The sequence below is a fragment of the Palaemon carinicauda genome, chromosome 17, assembly GCF_036898095.1.
Source record: "Palaemon carinicauda isolate YSFRI2023 chromosome 17, ASM3689809v2, whole genome shotgun sequence".
Classification (NCBI taxonomy): domain Eukaryota; kingdom Metazoa; phylum Arthropoda; class Malacostraca; order Decapoda; family Palaemonidae; genus Palaemon; species Palaemon carinicauda.
The window spans coordinates 44,542,045-44,563,082 of NC_090741.1; the positions used below are offsets into that span (position 1 = coordinate 44,542,045).

Genomic DNA, 21,038 nt, shown 5'->3' on the forward strand with positions numbered 1-21,038 from the left:
CCTCCAACTACTGACCTTGGAGAACCCACTCCCAGCTGACTGACTGCGTACGACCCCAGACTGTGCCCCATTCTGGGTCAAGCTGAAGACTTCACCGGGCTTCTCACAAGTGCCATAATGTGATTTTGGCCGAGGAGTCTGACTGGACCGAAGCGAAGCCTGGATAAAGGAACAGCAGGAGGAGTTCAAAGTCTAAACTGACACCAGATAAGAGAGTGGGGGAATAGAGGCACATGCGGTGTCCCAGTCTATTGGATAATCACTCTTGAAACCCTTAGCAAGAAGAAGATGGTTTCCATCCTGGAAGGTTGTTATTGTTGTTGTTGTTTCCAACAGGAGAAGTAATTTCAACTACACATTGAAGGTCCATTCTGGCATTTCGTAAATGATGCCAGTTCCACAAGAGGAGTAGATTCGAACTTGGTCTCGCATAGGACAATGCTCTTCATACAAGAAGCCTGCTGTTGATAGAATGCAGTTAAGGCATCCAAAAGGACTTAAATTTTGTTAATGTTAGAAACTGAAAGAGATTTATTATAGAATTCTAACTCCTTTGTAGGCAATGAACCATTTGTAGAAAAATGAATTCAATATATCATATTGATAGGAAGTTGTGTTAGGTTTCAAGACTTCATTTTTAATCGCCAAAAATGCAAGTGCCAATTCAATGTAAACAGATCTCATCTTATCACTAAATAAAACCAAAGATATTTTACTTAATTTTGGAGATTGTTGATTCTAGCACTTTGTTAAAAATAAAATTTGAATAAAGACAATGCTGCCATATGAATGTTTTTCTTAATCCTTATAAATGGTAAATCAAACTCTAGCAGTAGGCTAAGTCCCTCTGCTGAGATGTTTGGTTTGAAAAAAAAATTATATATATATATATATATATATATATATACATATATAATTTAAAAGTAGAGGAAATTTAATCGCGATAATAAAAAAAGTTTCAGGTCAGAATGGTAATAAACATCAAAACGTAAACTGGAAACAGAGTATGTAAAATGATTACTAAATAGAAACTACGACAAAATTGGTTAAACTTAAATTGTAGCTAAAAAAATAAACAAAGAAGAGCAAAGCCAAAATAACCCCAGTAAAAAAACAATCTGGGAATAATTATATACTTCCGTTAACAAATGGAATGAATATTATTCTAAGGTAAAGGGGCCCTCGGTAGAGAGCATGCCTTCGCCACACCAAGCAGTCTTATCTTGCTCTTAACTCCACTGAGTGCTTGTACTTCAAGGTATTTTCTTCACAATCTAAAGGATTTGTCATTGGGTCATACCTCACATGTCCACCAAGTTTCGTTAAAATTGGTTATGTATATTTTGTAAAATGTTGTTGACTAATAACAACTATAAATAACTAAATAATTGCCATTAACTTATTATTATTATTATTATTATTATTATTATTATTATTATTATTATTATTATTATTATTATTATTATCATTATTTGCTAAGCTAAAACCCTAGTTGGAAAAGCAGAATGCTATAAGCCCAGGGGCCCCAATAGGGAAAATATCCGAGTGAGGAAAGGGAAGAAGGAAAAATAAAGTATTTCAAGAACAGTAACAACATTAAAATATTTCCTATATAAACTATAAAAACTTTAACAAACTAAGATGAAGAAAAATTAGATAGTATAGTGTGCCCGAGTGTACCCTCAAGCAAGAGAACTCTAACCCAAGACAGTGGAAGACCATGGTACAGAGGCTATGGCACTACCCAAGACAAGAGAAATATGGTTTGATTTTGGAGTGTCCTTCTCCTAGAAGAGCTGCTTACCATAGTTAAGAGTCACTTCTACCCTTACCAAGAGGAAAGTAGCCACTGAAAAAATCACAGTGCAGTACTGAACTCCTTGGGTGAAGAAGAATTGTTAGGTCATTTCAGTGTTATTAGGTGTATGAGGACAGAGGAGAATGTGGAAAGAATATGCCAGACTATTCGGTGTATGTGTAGGCAAAGGGAAAGAACCGTAACCAGAGAGAGGGATCCCATGTAGTACTGTCTGGCCAGTCCAAGGACCCCATAACTCTCAAGCGGTAGTATCTCAATGGGCGGCTGGTGCCCTGGCCAACCTACTACGGAAAATTATCTTCAAAATACTGTTGCGTATTTGTACTTTGATGTACTTTATCCAAAATGTTACAGATTAAAACTTGGGTCAGTCCCAACATGACCACCAAGTTTTTGTGAAAAGCGGTAGAGTAGTTTGCGTGTAAAGTAGCTCATAAACAAACAAATAACCTAAGAAACAGACGACAGGGGTGAATAAATACCCTTGGTCATGAGGGAATAGGAGGAGGGAGTGAGGATGGCCCGTGAATAAGGACGCCTTTACCTATCCTCTTAGATTCTGGCAAGAATTCATAGGTGATTGTCAGCTGTCTATTTCCTGATTGTGATTTTGAATTTAAATAGATTATCATAACTTGAAAAAATTCATTTGCAAAAATGCCTAACTTTAGATATCCCTTCATTGCTACAAGGTATAATTCCGCTTGATGTCGTTAGCCAAATATCCCCACATAACTGTGATTTCACAGAGAAAGGTGTTCATGATTACCTTGGTCTTGATTGAGGAACTGTCAATGACACCTTGAATATCAAATTACCTCCTGAATTAGAGATGAGAAGCCATTCCCACATCAACAATAATAGAAAAGTCGTGTCCTTGTTTTCTTCTGTCTATGACCCTATTGATCTTATTTCTCCTGTCACAATGTTAGGTAAGCTCTTCATTCGAAAACTCTGGATGGCTGAAAAGCGCTGGGACACCCCTATTGACCCTGATCAAGTTCAAGAACTAAATGATATCCTTAAAAAGTACAGAGGTCTTGAACAAATTAAATTCCTTCGGAATGCACATGAAGGCAGTCAGCCTTCGTTGCACATTTTTTGCGGATGGGATTTGATATTTTCTTAAAACTTATTTTGTTGTAGCAATAAAATGCGTGATTCTCTATCTTCACTAAATAGCAAATGGCTTATCTTGGTAGGTGCGGATTTTACTAAAAAACAACCCTTTGAGATTTATTAAGATTTAACTTAATTATAATACTTTGCGCAAAGGTCAGATTTTAGCAGGTATTCAGCAACCACTGGTTTACAATTTATTAAGGAAGTGGGACCAGAGTAGCATCATCTGCATTAAATAACCGTTAAGCTTCTTTTCAAGGCCAAATAAAATATCAAAATATCATTCGTTGAAGAAACTTATTCAAAAGAGCTTAATTGTGGAATTTTCACTTGCATTCCAACTTAATGGTTTTTGAAGAAAGTTTCTTATGAGTGTTTTCTAGTTTTTTGAAAGTGATAATGATAAAGAAAATAACAGCAATAATAATATTAATAAATCAAACACCCACCCACACACACACACACACATATATATATATATATATATATATATATATATATATATATATATATATTTTCAATAGAAGTAATTGAAAAACTTGATAGACGAGGAGACTGGAAGGATAGGTCAAGGGATCACCCTTTGGAACAGAACAGTAAGTAAGACCATTTTAGATAGAATTCGATGATCCACAGAGGAGGCGATAAGAGATAAGAAACAGAGAAAGCTGAACGACCTGCGAAGCTGTTCTCCCACCGGAATTAATAACCTCCCCGGCCTCAACTCTGAGCCCTACATGGGTGCAATGACAAGAAGACCCTGGCGGTTCCGTTAAATTGTGCGCATCCGCTGTTGTTGTTGTTTCTTGTTTCCTGTCATGGCAGGATTTTGCGTCAATGCCTCGTAATAGGAAATCTAGTTTCCATTAGTCTCCATTGAGGATTAAGAGCTGTGGTACTGCATGGGGGGGGGGGGGGAATTGTTTTGCTGTTACATCGAGATATAATAGTTAAGATAGAAGAAAGATATCTGGAATGGTGGCTAAGTTAAACGTCTAGCCTACAGGGTACAGCTTCAGGTAGGCCCACACTGACGCCAGTCTCAGAGACTGGATGGGGGGTGGGGGGCGGGAGGGGGGGGGGGGAGAATAATTCACCACAGACTAAATTTTGGTAAAAAAAAAAAAATAAAATAAATAAGTACACCTAAATAATCAAACTCAATATTCAGATTTTGAAATTTACGAAAAAAACCTTATTTTCGTTATAAAATAGTTTCATCACATAGATACCCACATAAGGTCTTCTACATCAACATTGCACAGGCTAGGCGTCAAAGCAATGCAAGAGAAAGCGCTCGAAGGGGTTTCTTGCAATCACTGCAAGAGCTTTAAGTTCATTGCATCTATTAATATATTAAAGTAGTGGTGTATATATGTATATATTTATATATATACATACATATATATATATATATATATGTATATATATGCATATATATATGTATATGTATATATATATATATATATATATATATATATATATATATATACATACATATATACACACACACACATTATATATATATATATATATATATATATATATATATATATATATATATATATATATATATTTCTTAGTCTGATGTTTGTCTACAGACTACGTCTTTTATACCGTATGAGAGAGAGAGAGAGAGAGAGAGAGAGAGAGAGAGAGAGAGAGAGAGAGAGAGAGAGAGAGAGAGAGAATAATAATAATAATAATAATAATAATAAAGTATCAATTAAATACAAAACCTCGCCTTCCCTAATCTTATAAGAAGATAGAAATATGATTGGAATTTCCTCTTCCATCCAAACTTCCCCCAAAAGACCGGACAGAGGAACTGAGGAATGGACCTTGAGCTCAGAGGACAGGGGAACGGAGGAATGAACTTTGACCTCAGAGGGATTACCTTCCTATCGTCAACCGGATGGTGAATATTTGTTTATGTGTAATGCCACGTCGAAGTAATGACTGACATTTTTTTTACATATTTACATATATTCATACACATACACACACATATCCAATATATAGCTTTAAAAAATGTCCTCTTGAGATATCAAACTTATTCGTATATGTTTACAAAAGTCATCTCCTAGGAGCCTGGAGTCCAGAATCTAGACTCCAGACCGCCCTCTGGAAAGCTGTAGCCTGTAAGCGATGACGTAACCTCAAGGGGAGATCCTTCATCCCGCCCAGAAGATTGCGCCATGTCACGATGGAACTTCTAATGCCATTTTCTCTCCTTCACACAAGGTTTCATCTCTTTCTGATAATTTCATAACATAGACTGATATACCTACTTTATCCCTGTGAAGTAAATAAGTAATGTGCATACATAGATATGGAAAGAATGTTGACCATATTTAATGAACGGCAACTTTACCAAATGCCGCCATTCGTAAGAGTCGAGGCGGTATAAAACCTCAGCTGTTGGCCGATTGTCATCATAAGCTCGTAGGTCGTCGTAGCGATAAGAGTCGCTTCTTCTTCTCCGCGTCGAGTAGGGCAATTGGCTCAATAGGTAGACTTTTATGTGGTCGTAACTATTCAAAGTCAAATTCTTTCGTCACACAGTCCGTTTCGGAAGCTTCGTTTTCTCCATTCAAAAGTGAGTTTAAGTAATCTTTGTGTATTTTGGTGTTTCAGCTTAAAACAGTGACCAAAAGACCAAAATATTTGTCTTTTCATGAAAAAAATGTATTTGGTCTCGTAACTAAAAGAGAAATATTCTAAAATCTCAACTTTATTCCATAAAATGATATATTTTAAGCGATTCAAAGCCTTAACATTGGGCTTAAAGTTCTCATATCCCGTTCCTTAAAAGCTTTTTCCAGCATTGTTAAAACTTTAAAAGCTTAAACTTTACCTCTTCAGTTTTAGAATCCACATCCTTTCTCGACATTTTATGAAGAACATAAGAGCACTGTTGCCATATTTTAAAAGACCATTCTCTGTTAAGTGGCATTGCCTGATTTAGGGATATGTGGCAACACCGCTAAACATAGACAAGAAGAAATCAAGAAAAGGAAAGTTTGTTCGTGAAACACAAGGGAAGAAAAGAGAATTCCAAAGTTTAAAGCATAACATTCCAGTCTCTCACAAGCTGTTCACCCTCGAATACTGTGAATAATTCCAGATGTTGCTAATGATTTTCTTCTTCTTTCAGTTCTCCGTCATGAAGACGGATGGGAAGATGGGTCCTCATCAAAAGGATGGGAAGATAGGTCGTCGTCTAAAAGATGGGAAGATAGGTCGTCGTCAATGGGAATCCGGTTGTAAGATCTTAATCAGCTCTTCAGGTAAGAATTTCCTCTAGGCTGGTATTGAAGACCAGGAATTTTAAAAATATTCTCTACCATTGAAAACCAGAAATGAATTTATAATAAAATAATTTTTTTAAAGTATCTCTGGTTACTTCAGAGCAAAAATTCATAAAATGGTGTTTTATGTCTGACGTGTATAAATTCTAATTTAATGTTGACACTCCGAGTTAAAATCTCACTTCATTTCTTGCTGGTTGTGAAATCTCACAAAAGATAACTTCTTAACATCAACTATTACATTTAAAATACATGTGATTTTTAAAAGATTTTATACAAAAATAAAAAAAAAATCATAAAAACCTGTAGATTGGTTTTTCAATACGAATTGGTAGAAACATACCAATGCAGAAGTCCAAAACGTTGAGACACTTATTGAAATGTGTAATTGACTTACTGTTTATCTCATCAATTGAAAGTCAACATTTCCAATAATTAACTGATAATCCTCTCTTTTCCCACAGCGGCAAATGCCAAGCTAAATCAACTGACGTGGGCGTCTCCAGAAGACCGCCCAATTCGAAGCCACCCCAAGAAGCAGGTGGGACAATTTGCTCCGAAGCATCAATCGCAGAATGATGGGCGTCATTTTGATTTAGGCCGTGAGCAAGCCCACGTGGGCTGGACCTCCACCCACTGCTCCTCTCTGGTGGACTTAGCAAGGTAATGATCAGTCTCTAATTCAGTATTTTCTTATTAGTAATCCAGTTTGCCTTGAATCCTTCAAAAATGTGATATCAAATATAAGTTAAAAACAATCCATCAATTTAATCCTCTGTTCTTCCTTTGCAGCATCAGCCAGCATAAGGATCTCAAGACTGATTCATTCGGTAGGCGGTACATCCGCAGCAACCGCGATCCTTGGCGAAACGGACGCGTCAGGTTCCGTTGCACCGGATACTAGGCTCCCGACCTGTGGACAGACGCTCAAGATGCGACCTTGAGTGTGCAGGTCAGAGGAACAAGAAGACGATGACATCTGAACCTGCTCGAAGAGTTTTCCCAAAAGTCGCAAAGAAGCATAACACCGGTCCCTGTATAACGGACGGATAGATCGGACCCGACTAGAATATCCAAGATGTGACCTTGGATAAGTGGCCCTTGCAAAACGGCCGATTACACTTGGACCCGCTCATTCTGTGCCAAAAAGGTCACCTTCCTCAACTACTGACCTTGGAGAACCCACTCCCAGCTAACTGACTGCGTACGACCCCACACTGTGCCCCATTCTGGGTCAAGCTGAAGACTTCACCAGGCTTCTCACAAGTGCCATAATGTGATTTTGGCCGAGGAGTCTGACTGGGCCGAAGCGAAGCCTGGATAAAGGAACAGCAGGAGGAGTTCAAAGTCTGAAATGACACCAGATAAGAGAGTGGGGGAATAGAGGCACATGCGGTGTCCCAGTCTATTGGATAATCACTCTTGAAACCCTTAGCAAGAAGAAGATGGTTTCAATCCCGGAAGGTTGTTGTTGCTGTTGTTGTTTCCAACAGGAGAAGTAATTTCAACTACACATTGAAGGTCCATTCTGGCATTTCGTAAATGATGCCAGTTCCACAAGAGGAGTAGATTCGAACTTGGTCTCACGTAGGACAATGTTGTTCATACAAGACGCCTGCTGTTGATAGAATGCAGTTGGGGCATCCAAAAATGACCAAAATTTTGTCTATATGAGAAACAGGAAGTGATGTAGCCGCATCTATTATAGAATTCTGACTCCTTTGTAGGAAATGAGACATTAGTTGAGACACGAATTCAATCTATCAGATAGATAGGAAGTTATGTTAGGTTTCAAGACTTCATTTTTAATCGCCAAAAATGCAAGTGCCAATTAAATGTAAACTGATCTCATCTTATCACTAAATAAAACCAAAGACATTTTACTTAATTTTGGAGATTGTTGATTCTAGTTCTTTGTCAAAGATAAATTCTGAATAAAAACAATACTGCCATATGAATGTTTTTCTTAATCCTTATAAATGGTAAATCAACCTCTAGCAGTAGGCTAAGTCCCTCTGCTGAGATGTTTGGTTTGAAAACAAAAATATATATATATATATATATAAATATACATATATATATATATATATATATATATATATATATATATATATATATATATATATATATATATATATATGATTTAAAAGTAGAGGAAATTTAATCACGATAATAAAAACAAGTTTCGGGTCAGAATGCTATTATTATTATTATTATTAAATGCTAAGCTACAACCCTAGTTGGAAAAGCAGGATGCTATAAGCCCAGGGGCCCCAACAGGGAAAATAGCCCAGTGAGGAAAGGAAATAAGGAAAAATAAAATATTACAAGAATAATAACAATATTAAAATAAATATTTCCTATTTAAACTATAAAAACATCAACAAAACAAGAGGAAGTCAAACTAAATAGAAAAGTGTGCCCGAGTGTACCCTCAAGCAAGAGAACTCTAACCCAAGGCAGTGTAAGACCATGATACAGAGGCTAAGGCACTACCCAAGAATAGAGAACAATGGTTTGATTTTGGAGTGTCCTTCTCCTAGAAGAGCTGCTTACCATAGCTAAAGAGTCTCTTCTACCCTTACCAAGAGGAAAGTAGCCACTGAACAATTGCAGTGCAGTAGTTAATCCCTTGGGTGAAGAAGAATTGTTTGGCAATCTCAGTGTTGTCAGGTGTATGAGGACAGAGGAGAATCTGTAAAGAATAGGCCAGACTATTCGGTGTCTGTGTAGGCAAAGGGAAAGAACCATAACCAGAGAGAGGGATCCTATGTTGTACTGTCTGGCCAGTCAAAGGACCCCATAACTCTCTAGCGGTAGTATCTCAACGGTGGGCTGGTGCCCAGGCCAACCTACTACCTATAAACATTAAAACGTAAACTGGAAACAGTATGTAAAATGTAGCTAAAAAAAAAGTAAACAAAGAAGAACAAAGCCAAAATAACCCCAGTAAAACACAATCTGGGAATAATTATATATTTCCGTCAACAAATGGAATGAATATTTTTCTAAGGTAAAGGGGCCCTCGGTAGAGAGCAAGCCTTCGCCACGCTTATCAGTCTTAAGTTTCTCTTAATCTAATGGATTTGTCCTTGGGTCATACTTCAAATGTCCACCAAGTTTCGTTGAAATTGGGTCGGTACTTTCTTTGCATAATGTTCACAAATAAAAACTAACCTAACAAAATATTTGCCATTTATTTAACATTGCAATTATTTTCGAAGTACCGTTGCGAACTTGTACTTTGATATCCTTTATGCAAAATGTTACAGATTCATCCTTGGGTCAGATCCAACATGACTACCTAGTTTGGTGAAAAGCGGTACAGTAGTTTGTGTGTAAAGTTGCTCACAAACAAAAAATAGATAAATACATAAACAAAAAAACCGACTACAGGGGTGAATACATACTCTTCGCTATGACGGAATAGAGGGAGGGGGTGAGGAAGGCCTGTGAATAAGGACGCCTTTACTTATCCTCTTAGATTCTGGCAAGAATTCATATGTGATTGTCAGATGTCTATTTCCTGATTGTGATTTTGAATTTGAATAGATTTTCTTAACTCGAAAAAAGATCTGTTGCAAAAATGCCCAACTTTAGATATCCCTTCATTGCTATTAATTATAATTCCGTTTGATGCCGTTAGCCAAATGGACTAATGCCCCACTTAACGGTGATTTTACAGAGAAAGGTGTTCATGATTACCTTGGTCTTGAATGGGATACTGTCAATGACACCTTGAACATTAAATTACCCCTTTAATTAGAGATGAGAAGCCATTCCCACATCAACACTAATAGAAAAGTCGTGTCCTTGATTTCTTCCGTCTACGACCCTATTGATCTTATTTCCCCAGTCACAATGTTAGGTAAGATCTTCATTCAAAAACTCTGGATGGCTGACAAGGGCTGGGACACCCCTATTGACCCTCATCAAGTTCAAGAACTAAATGATATCCTTAAAAAGTACAGAGGTCTTGAACAAATTAAATTCCTTCGTATTGCACACAAAGGCAGTCAGCCTTCGTTGCACATTTTTTTTTGCGGATGGGACTATATCTTTTCTTAAAACTCACTTTGTTGTGGCAATAAAATGCGTAATTCTCCATCTTCATTAATAGCAAATGGCTTATCTTAGTGGGTGAGAATTTTACCTAAAAATCAATCCTTTGAGATTTGTTAAGATTTAACTTTATTACCATAATTAGCGCAAAGGTCTGATTTTAGCAGATTCCGCCACCACTAGTTTACATTGAGGATATAGGACCAGAGTAGTATCATCTGCATCAAGTAACCGTTAAGCTTCTTTTCAAGGCCAAATAAAATATCAAAATATCATTCGTTGAAGAAACATTCAAAAGAGCTTAATTGTGGAATTTTCACTTGCACTCCAACTTAATGGTTTTTGAAGAAAGTTTCTTATGAGTGTTTTCTAGTTTTTTGAAAGTATTAATGATAAAGAAAATAACAGCAATAATAATATTAATAAATCAAACACCCATATATATATATATATATATATATATATATATATATATTTTAATAGAAGTAATATAAGAACTTGATAGACGAGGAGACTGGAAGGGTAGATCAAGGGATCACCCTTCGGAACAGAGCAGTAAGGAAGACCATTCCAGATAGAATACGATGATCCACAGAGGAGGCGATAAGAGATAAGAAACAGAGAAAGCTGAACGACCAGCGAAGCTGTTCTCCCACCGGAATTAATAGCCTCCCCGGCCCCAACTCTGAGCTCTACATGGGTGCAATGACAAGAAGACCCTGGCGGTTCTGTTAGCTTGAGCGCATCCGCTGTTGTTGTTGTTGTTGTTTGGTCTTTCCTGTCATGGCGGCATTTGCGTCAATGCCTCGTAATGGGAAATCTAGTTTACATTAGTCTCCATTAAGGATTAAGAGCTGTGGTACTGCATGGTGGGGGGGGGGGGTTGATGTGCTGTTACATCATGATGTAATAGTTAAAGAGAGCATAGAAGGTAGAGATGTGGAATGGAGGTCAAGTTAAATGTCTAGCCTACGGTGTACAGCTTCAGGTAGGCCCACACTGACGCCAGTCTCAGAGGCTGAAGGGGGGGGGGGGGGGTGGTAATTCGCCACAGGCTAAATTTTTGTTAAAATAAAAGGAGTACACCTATAAAAAAATGAGTACACCTAGATGATCAAACTCAATATTCAGATTTTAGAATTTAGACAAAAAAACATAATTTTCTTTATAAAATAGTTTTATCACATCGACACACAACCAAAGTTATCTTCATCAACTTTGCATAGGCTAGGCGTCAGAGCAATGCAAGAGAAAGCGTTCGAAGGGGTTTCATGCAATCACTGCAAGAGCTTATAAGTCCATTGCATCGATAAACGTGTTAAATTAGTGGTAAATATATATATATTTATATATATATATATATATATATATATATATATATATGAATATATATATATAATGAATTTCTTAGTTTGATGTTTGCCTATAAACTATATCTTTTATACCATACGAGAGAGAGAGAGAGAGAGAGAGAGAGAGAGAGAGAGAGAGAGAGAGAGAGAGAGAGAGAGACATGATAATAATAATAATGATAATAATAATGATAATAATAATAATAATAATAATAATAAAATATCAACTGAATACAGAATCTTGCCTTCCCTGATCTTGAGGAAGATAGAAATATGATTGGAATTTCCTTGGGCTCAAAGGGATTACCTTCTTATCGTCAACCGGATGGTAAATAATTGTCGATGTGTAAAGCCACGTAGAAGTGGTGACTATGACATGTTTTTTTTACTTATTTACATATTTTCATACAAATACACACATATGTATACAGTATATAGCTTTAAAAATGTCCTCTAAAGATATCAAACTTATACGTATATGTTTACAAAAGTAATTTCCCCAGAGTCTGGATTCCTGACTCCAGACCGCCCTCTGGAAAGCTATAAGCGATGACGTAACCTTATTGGGGGATTCTCCATCCCTGAGAGAAGATTACGCCATGTCACGAAAGAACTTCTAATGCCATTTTCTCTCCTTCACAGATGGTTTCATCTCTTTCTAATGATTCCATACCATAGACTGATATACCTACTTTATCATTGTAAAGTAAATAAGTAAGGTGTTTACATAGATATGGAAAGAATGTTGACCATATTTAATGAACGGCAACTTTTCCAAGTGCCGCCATTCGTAAGAGTCGAGGCGGTATAAAACTTCAGCTGTTGGCCGATTGTCATCATAAGCTCGTAGGTCGTCGTAGCGATAAGAGTCGCTTCTTCTTCTCCGCGTCGAGTAGGGCAATTGGCTCAATAGGTAGACTTTTATGTGGTCGTAACTATTCAAAGTCAAATTCTCTCGTCACAAAGTCCGTTTCGGAAGCTTCGTTTTCTCCATTCAAAAGTGAGTTTGAGTGATTTTTGTGTGTTTTGGTGTTTCAGCTTAAAACAGTGACAAAAAAACTAAATATTTGTCTCTTTATGAAACAAATTTATTTGGTTTCGTAACTAAAAGAGAAATATTCTAAAATCTAAACTTGATTCCATAAAATTATATATTTTAAGCGATTCAAAGTCTTAACTTTGGGCTTAAAGTTCTCATATTCCGTCCCTTAAAAGCTATTTCCAGCATTGTTAAAACTTTGAAAAGCTTAAACTTTACCTCTTCAGCTTTAGAATCCAAATCCTTTCACGGCATTTTCTTAAGAACATTTGCCAATAAGAGCACTGTTGCCATATCTTAAAAGACCATTCTCTGTTGAGTGGCCTTGCCTGAAACACAGACTTGCTTTTTGGGAAATGTGGCAGCGCCGCTAAACATAGACAAGAAGAAATCAAGAAAAGGAAAGTTTATTCGTGGAACACACAGGAAGGAAAGAGAATTCCAAAGTTTAAACCATAACATTCCAGTCTCTCACTAACTGTTCACCCTCGAATACTGTGAATAATTCCAGATGTTGCTAATGATTTTCTTCTTCTTCTTTCAGTTCTCCGTCATGAAGACAGATGGGAAGATGGGTCCTCATCAAAAGGATGGGAAGATAGGTCGTCGTCTAAAGGATGGGAAGATAGGTCGTCGTCTAAAGGATGGGAAGATAGGTCGACGTCAATGGGAATCCGGTTGTAGGATCTTAATCAATGCTTCAGGTAAGAATTTCCTGTAGGCTGGTATTGAAGACCAGGAATTTTAAAAATATTTTCTACCATTGAAAAACCAGAAATGAATTTATAATAAGATAATTTTTTAAAAGTATCTATAGTTACTTCAGAGCAAAAATTCATAAAAAGGAGTTTTATGTCTGACGTGTATAAATTCTAATATAATGTTGACACTCCGAGTTAAAATCACATTAATTTCTTGCTGGTTGTGAAATCTCACAAAAGATAACTTCTTAACATCAACTATTACATTTAAAATACATGTGATTTTTAAAAGATTTTATAAAAAAAAAAAATCATAAAAATCTGTAGATTGGTTTTTCAATACGAATTGGTAGAAACATACCAATGCAGAACTCCAAAACAGAGATACACTTATTGAAATGTGTAATTGACTTACTGTTTATTTCATCGATTGAAAGTCAACCACATTTACAATCATTAACTGATAATCCTCTCTTTCCCCACAGCGGCAAATGCCAAGCTAAATCAACTGACGTGGGCGTCATCACAAGACCGCCCAATTCGAAGCCACCCCAAGAAGCAGGTGGGACAATTTGCTCCGAAGCATCAATCGCAGAATGATGGGCGTCATTTCGATTCAGCCCGTGAGCAAGCCCACGTGGGCTGGACCTCCACCCACTGCTCCTCTCTGGTGGACTTAGCAAGGTAATAATCAGTCTCTCATTCAGTATTTTCTGAGAAATCATCCAAAAATAGTTTCCTATGAATTATTCAAAAATGTGATATTAAGTATAAGTTATAAATAAACTCTTCAAAAAGAAAGAAAAATATGTTCTCTAGTAGTAAAAATAACTTTACCTGCAGTAAAAAAATAAATCTATTATGGATACTCTTCACTAATGTCTTAACAAAACTTGCTAAACGAACACCTACAATTTACATTCTGATAAAACAAATTCAAAGTTTAATTTAATATGAACCAGTGGTACTCAAATTAAAGAAATTTACTTCATACCTCATAAAATTTTAAGAAAATCTACACCCATTCTGCTTCCACTAACTACTAACTCATTATTTATTTCCTTTTAAACCAAACAATGTTTACTTTTGTCCCGACACAAACAATCAAGACATTCATTGAATCCTATGTTTCTCCTTTGCAGCATCAGCCAGCGTAAGGATCTCAAGACTGATTCATTCGGTAGGTGGTACATCCGCAGCACCCGCGATCCTTGGCGAAACGGACGCGTCAGGTTCCGTTGCACCGGATACTAGGCTCCCGACCTGCTGACAGAAACTCAAGATGCAACCTTGAGTGTGCAGGTCAGAGGAACAAGAAGACGATGACATCTGAACCTGCTCGAAGAGTTTTCCCAAAAGTCGCAAAGAAGCATAACACCGGTCCCTGTATAACGGACGGATAGATCGGACCCGACTAGAATATCCAAGATGTGACCTTGGATAAGTGGCCCTTGCAAAACGGCCGATTACACTTGGACCCGCTCATTCTGTGCCAAAAAGGTCATCTTCCTCCAACTACTGACCTTGGAGAACCCACTCCCAGCTGACTGACTATGTACGATCCCAGACTGTGCCCCATTCTGGGTCAAGCTGAAGACTTCACCAGGCTTCTCACAAGTGCCATAATGTGATTTTGGCCGAGGAGTCTGACTGGGCCGAAGCGAAGCCTGGATAAAGGAACAGCAGGAGGAGTTCAAAGTCTAAACTGACACCAGATAAGAGAGTGGGCGAATAAAGGCACATGCGGTGTCCCAGTCTATTGGATAATCACTCTTGAAACCCTTAGCAAGAAGATGGTTTCAATCCCGGAAGGTTGTTATTGTTGTTGTTGTTTCCAACAGGAGAAGTAATTTCAACTACACATTGAAGGTCCATTCTGGCATTTCGTAAATGATGCCAGTTCCACAAGAGGAGTAGATTTGAACTTGGTCTCACGTAGGACAATGTTCTTCATACAAGAAGCCTCCTGTTGATAGAATGCAGTTGGGGCATCCAAAAAGGACCAAAATTTTGTTAAAGTTAGAAACTGGAAGAGATTTGTTATAGAATTCTGACTCCTTTGTAGGCAATGAACCATTTGTAGAAACATGAATTCAGTATATCATATTGATAGGAAGTTGTGTTAGGTTTCAAGACTTCATTTTTCTTCGCCAAAAATGCAAGTGCCAATTCAACGTAAACTGATCTCATCTTATCACTAATTCAAAACAAAGAAATTTGTTGATTCTAGCACTTTGTTAAAAATAAAGTTTGAATAAAAACAATACTGCCATATGAATGTTTTTCTTAATCCTTATAAATGGTAAATCAAACCCTCTGCTGACATATTTGGTTTGCAAAAAAATTATATACCACACCAATAACTTATATATACAGGATTCAAATATAAGAAGTAAATCTAATAACGATAATATTAAAAAATAGAACTTCAGAACAGAATGTTAATAAACACCATAATGTACACTGGAAACTGAGTTTGTAAAATCATTACTAAATATAAACAAGGAGAAAATTGGTTAAGCAAGTAAAAATAAACATGGAAGCTAGCACTTGAAGATTAAATATACTTCCGTCAACAAAATGGAATGAATACTTTTCCAATCAAGACAGAATTGTGGGGTGGGGAGGTGGGTGGCGGTATCCTGTGAGTAAGGACTCCTTTACCTATCTTGGCTGACACTTCAAAATTTCAGCGACTTAATTCAAACCCCTTAGAGGCATCAAAAGAGAGGTTCACGCACACCATCGATTTCATCAACGTCGCCTCCAATGCTGTCCACTTTCAGCCCATTACTGGTGATTTTGGGCCTGGTTACCTCTATGGGAATGTGAAGACCCATAAAGCAGGGGATACCCTCCGGCCTATTATCAGACAGTGTCCGACTTCGATGTACCAGCTTACTAAAAAGCTCATCACTCTTCTGACCCCTTATGCTCCTGACCAGTACAGTGTTGCTTCTTCTACGGAGTTCTTGACGAACATCAAAGGGCATTCCAGTGGAGTTACTCTTCACGAATTCCTGTAGACGAGGCCACCAAGCTTATCCTGGATTGGGTCTATAAGGATGACTTGACCCCTCCCCTCTACATTCCTGAACATGCCTCCCCACTCTCCTGGATATATGTATGAATAAGGCACCCTTCACCACTCATTGCGGGCACATGTACATACAAAAGGATTGGTTGGCAATGGACTCTTCTCCAGGCGTCCTCTTCGCCAACTTTTACATGGGAGTCGTCAAGAAGCAAGTTTTGCACATGTAGATCACCTCGAAGAGAAAGTCAGCTACATGGATGACACCTTTGTAAAAGCCCCCTCTTCTGATTACATTGATGAACTCTGCAGGCCCTTTGAAGAGTAGCGGTTACCTTAGATTTATGCTGGGGCATCATGACAACAGCTTCCTTCCCTTTTTGGACATCTTGGTCTCAACTGCTGAGCATGGTTTCATCACCAAAGTTTACATGAAACCTACGAACTTAGGCCTTTGCTTGAATGGTGGAAGTGAATGTTCCATTAGGACCTCTACCAACCAAGCCTATGTTCGTTGGACCCTCTCCCATTGTTCTTCCTAAATAGAGACCCAAAAGGAACTGGATAGGATTATCCGGGTCTTTGTAAACAACGGCTACTCCAACAAGCAGGTCAACCGAGAAGTCAATTGTACCATGGATAATTGGTATGAGACTGAGCCCAGCAGAAAGAGCACTACTTCCAAAGTCAACCTGAATTACAAAGGCTCTATGCACAACCAGCACCAGGAATACGAAAAGGCTATGGTGATTATCAGGAACAATGTCACGACCACACAAGTATAAACTGTGATTAACTTGATGATGTATTATCAAACAACGAGGACCAGAACCCTTGTTATGAAAAATAATCCGGGTCCTCCTGTGTAGGACTTTCTGAAGAAGTCTAATGTCATCTATTCCTACCAGTGCTCATTCTGAGGATGCCACGGCCTTATATTAGAATAAAGATGATGAGACTTTCTAAATGTTTGTCCTGCACCAACTTTTGGTGCACAACAGAAGCATCAAAAGAGAGGACATAAGTGGCAATACATTGATCATCGGCAGTGCTCCGGACAGCAGAAGATTAAGAAGCCTAGAAGACCTGCCCATACAGTAGGAAATGCTGAACCTCACACCTACAAAAGAAATGTTCCTCCTCCTCTCTGCTGTAGGAGCACAAACCCCTCGCCAATATCAACAAGCATGAGGACGATCAGCGACCTGACCTCCTTCCTGTGAATGACTCTCGCGGTGAGTGCCTCAGCTAATCAGGAAGCAGCCTGGGAATCACTGGACCTGGGAGATGAGCATCAGAACAGTTTGCCTGACACTGAGCCCCGCTCAGGGAGTGTCTCAGCCAATCAGCGTCCAGCACTGAGAGCCCAGCCCAGCATTACTTAGATCCCGCTCAACCCCGATGACCAAGAGTGTAGCAGCAGCCTGACTGTGATGGATCTGCTCTTAGCAAGCGCCTCAGCTAATGGGAGAGCTGCTCCGTTCCAGACTTAGTACCGCCTCCGCTCACGGAGACCAATCAATGATCAGTGACCGAATTGACTACTGCCTCATCCTATATAAATAGAGAAAGCCCAGTCTACCTCAGTCCACTTCTAGCCTGAAGAGGAGAAGAAACACCCGACACCCTTTTGAAATGCGTTACAGCCGACTCTTTTGTACCCTGTACTTGACAAGTTTACTTTTAGCAATTCTTAAGTAAATCTTGGAATTTTGTATTGTATTTTGCTCCAGTACCTACATATGACTAAAATAACAGCTACTGGCAGCATGCAGTACTGTTGAGAAAAAGAAATTTAGAACAATTGAAAAGCTCAACTACAAAATTAATGCCAATGAGGCAGCTGTAATCTTCAATTTAATAGTAATAATAATAATAATAATAATAATAATAATAATAATTTGTATCTGAATTGGATTATGGAAATTGGATTAGAATTGGATTGAGGAAAATTAGAAATCAGATTAGATTGTGGATTTGGATCTGATTGGATCGTGGAATTTGGATCCAGACTGGATTGTGAAATTTGGAATTGGATTGAATTCTGGAATTTTGAATTGGATATAATTGTGGAATTTGTATCCAGATAGGTTTGCAGATTTGTATCCTGATAGGATTGCAGGACTTGGATCCAGATTGGATTATGGAATCTGGATCTGGATTTGATTAGGGAATATTTATTCGGATTGGATTGTGGAATTTGGATTGGACTGTCGTATTTGGATCCAGATTGAAATGGGGAATTGGGAATTGGCTACTATGGAATTTGCATTCGCAGTGAATTGTAGTATTTCGATCCTTCATTCAGAAGTCAAGATTATATTGCAAATAAGAATTTGGACTATAGCACGGAGTTGGGGCCGAGAGGCCATTCTACAGGCCATTATAAACTATTATAGAAAATATTTATTTCAGTGTTTTTACTGTTCTTAAAATATTTAATTTTTCCTTATTTCCTTTCCTCACTAGGCTATTTTCCCTGTTGGGGCCCCTGGGCTTATAGCGTCCTGCTTTTCCAACTAGGGTTGTAGCTTAGCATTTAATAATAATAATAATAATAATAATAATGATAATAATAATAATAATATGGATAAATGGAGGCAAAGTAAAAGGCTAAAAAGGAGATGCTGTAAGGGGCAGAGGGGGGACTTATGTAATTGACCAGGGCATACTACCCTGTTCATTAAAAAAAAAAAAAAAAAAATCTCAAAAAAAGAAAAAAATCGCTTAATTTGCTGGGGTAATCTGTCGTTACAAAGACCATGGTCATAGTTTTGACAATAAAAAATAACTTAAATTCTTTTTTTACTTATACAATCTTGTTTGCAAGAGACGATAAGAGAAATACTTCAAAATATCCGGTTTTCGGTTCTATCCTAGAACATTACTAATATATATATATATATATATATATATATATATATATATATATATATATATACATATATATATATATATATATATATATATATATATATGTTTGTTTGTACACACGCACACACACACACACATATATATATATATATATATATATATATATATATATATATGTATATATATATATATGTGTGTGTGTATGTGTGTTTGTTTGTATACACACACATATATATATATATATATACACAGTATATATATGTATATATATATGCATACATATATATACAACTAATACCAAAACATTACAACAAGCAACCATTCCAGTTATAACCAGATTACGAAAAGGATGAAAAAGTAACCATTAGTTTTCTTGAGATGAATTCCGAAATCGTCTTATGGTAGATATAAAATCAGTTGAGACTATCAAAATGATAATTTAAGATGAAACTAAAATTTCTGTCAAATAAAAATATCACAGTAAATATTCTAATATATTTTTTTTAAACTAAAATGACAAAAATATCCCATCTCTGCCTTTGCAGAATCGTGAGACATACATACCCTATACTCATTTATATATATATATATATATATCTTTCAAATAAGCCATATATATTAATACATTAAAGTCTGGATTCTCTTAACGACCTCGGGATCAGAGCCCAAAGCGGAACTGCCCAAAGACTATGATATCATAGTCTTTGGGCGGTTCCGCCTTGGGCTCTGATCCCGAGGTCGTTAAGGGAATCCAGACTTTAATGTATTAATATATATGGCTTATTTGAAATATGAAAGAAACACGTTTAAATGTGCAAAAAAAAAAATTTATCATATATATATATATATATATATATATATATATATATATATATATATATATAAAGAGGGCGCATTTGCACTGACTCGCAGGGATGTCCTTTTAGCTCGGAAAAGTTTCCTACTAGCTGATTGATTAGAAATATCTTGTCCAACCAATCAGCTAGCAGGAAACCTTTCCTAGCTAAAAGGGCACCTCTGCGAGTCAGTGCAAAAGTATAGTTCACATTTTCTCCGATAGATGGCTCCACGCACTGAGCTGTATCAGAGTAATCTATATTAGCAGTCAAGTGACTTATACCATTAATTTAACTAAACGATCTATTAATGTTTTCTTAATTTCTTGGAAGAGGGGGTGAGGGAAGGAGTTAAAAATGTACATTACTTTTTTTGAGGTTAGTGAAAGGGGGGGGGGGGGGGGTTGCGATAATGCATATTAGAGTGAAGAGTGTGATTTAAAATCTTAATTAAGTACTCACGGTTTGAAGTGGGCTCCTGATAATCATCCATTACTGAAATTGAAGATAACGAAAGTTTATCCAATCTCTTCACTTGTCAATTAAAAATATATTAAGAAATAGTATGTCAACAGGAACAAAATAATAATAATAATAATAATAATAATAATAATAATAATAATAATAATAATAATACCACCTTCCACTTAGCCTAGACTTAGAGCACAACCAAAGCTAGGCCTATAACTAACATGCAACTCAAGAAAAGGAAAAAAAAATGTAAAGAGAACAAAGAACATAATCTCGTTAGCAAAGATAATTAACAATATATAAAGGGTGGTTTTGAAGAAAAATATATAAGCAGACAGTTAAATTCATCAATTAACTTCTACATCTGTAACTGTATATAACAATAGACACATTTTAATTTCTACGTACACACAATAT

At 36.9% G+C, this 21,038-nt stretch overlaps 3 protein-coding genes across 3 annotated transcripts in view; 2 read left to right on the forward strand and 1 right to left on the reverse strand.

Annotated features, from left to right (window-relative positions):
• Window positions 1–678, forward strand: part of LOC137656714 (uncharacterized) — a 3,077-nt gene extending 2,399 nt beyond the window's left edge. Inside the window, exon 4 of the mRNA XM_068390946.1 lies at window positions 1–678. This exon is cut by the window's left edge and continues 366 nt beyond it. The gene's annotated coding sequence lies outside the window, so the exon portion shown is untranslated.
• LOC137656715 (TBCC domain-containing protein 1-like) overlaps window positions 1–20,649 on the reverse strand; it is a 137,511-nt gene extending 116,862 nt beyond the window's left edge. The window contains exon 1 of the mRNA XM_068390948.1: window positions 20,613–20,649. Within this exon, the coding sequence (XP_068247049.1) occupies window positions 20,613–20,639 (27 nt within the window). The 5' untranslated portion in view covers window positions 20,640–20,649. The remainder of the gene's footprint in view (window positions 1–20,612) is intronic.
• Window positions 5,371–15,677, forward strand: LOC137655960 (uncharacterized). Its single transcript, XM_068390159.1, has 8 exons — window positions 5,371–5,540; window positions 6,099–6,231; window positions 6,717–6,915; window positions 12,309–12,372; window positions 12,580–12,666; window positions 13,250–13,409; window positions 13,892–14,090; window positions 14,549–15,677. Exons 2-8 carry the CDS (start codon window positions 6,108–6,110, stop codon window positions 14,658–14,660), a joined length of 945 nt encoding a protein of 314 aa, XP_068246260.1. The 5' UTR covers window positions 5,371–5,540; window positions 6,099–6,107; the 3' UTR covers window positions 14,661–15,677.
• Window positions 20,650–21,038: the final 389 nt, after the last annotated feature.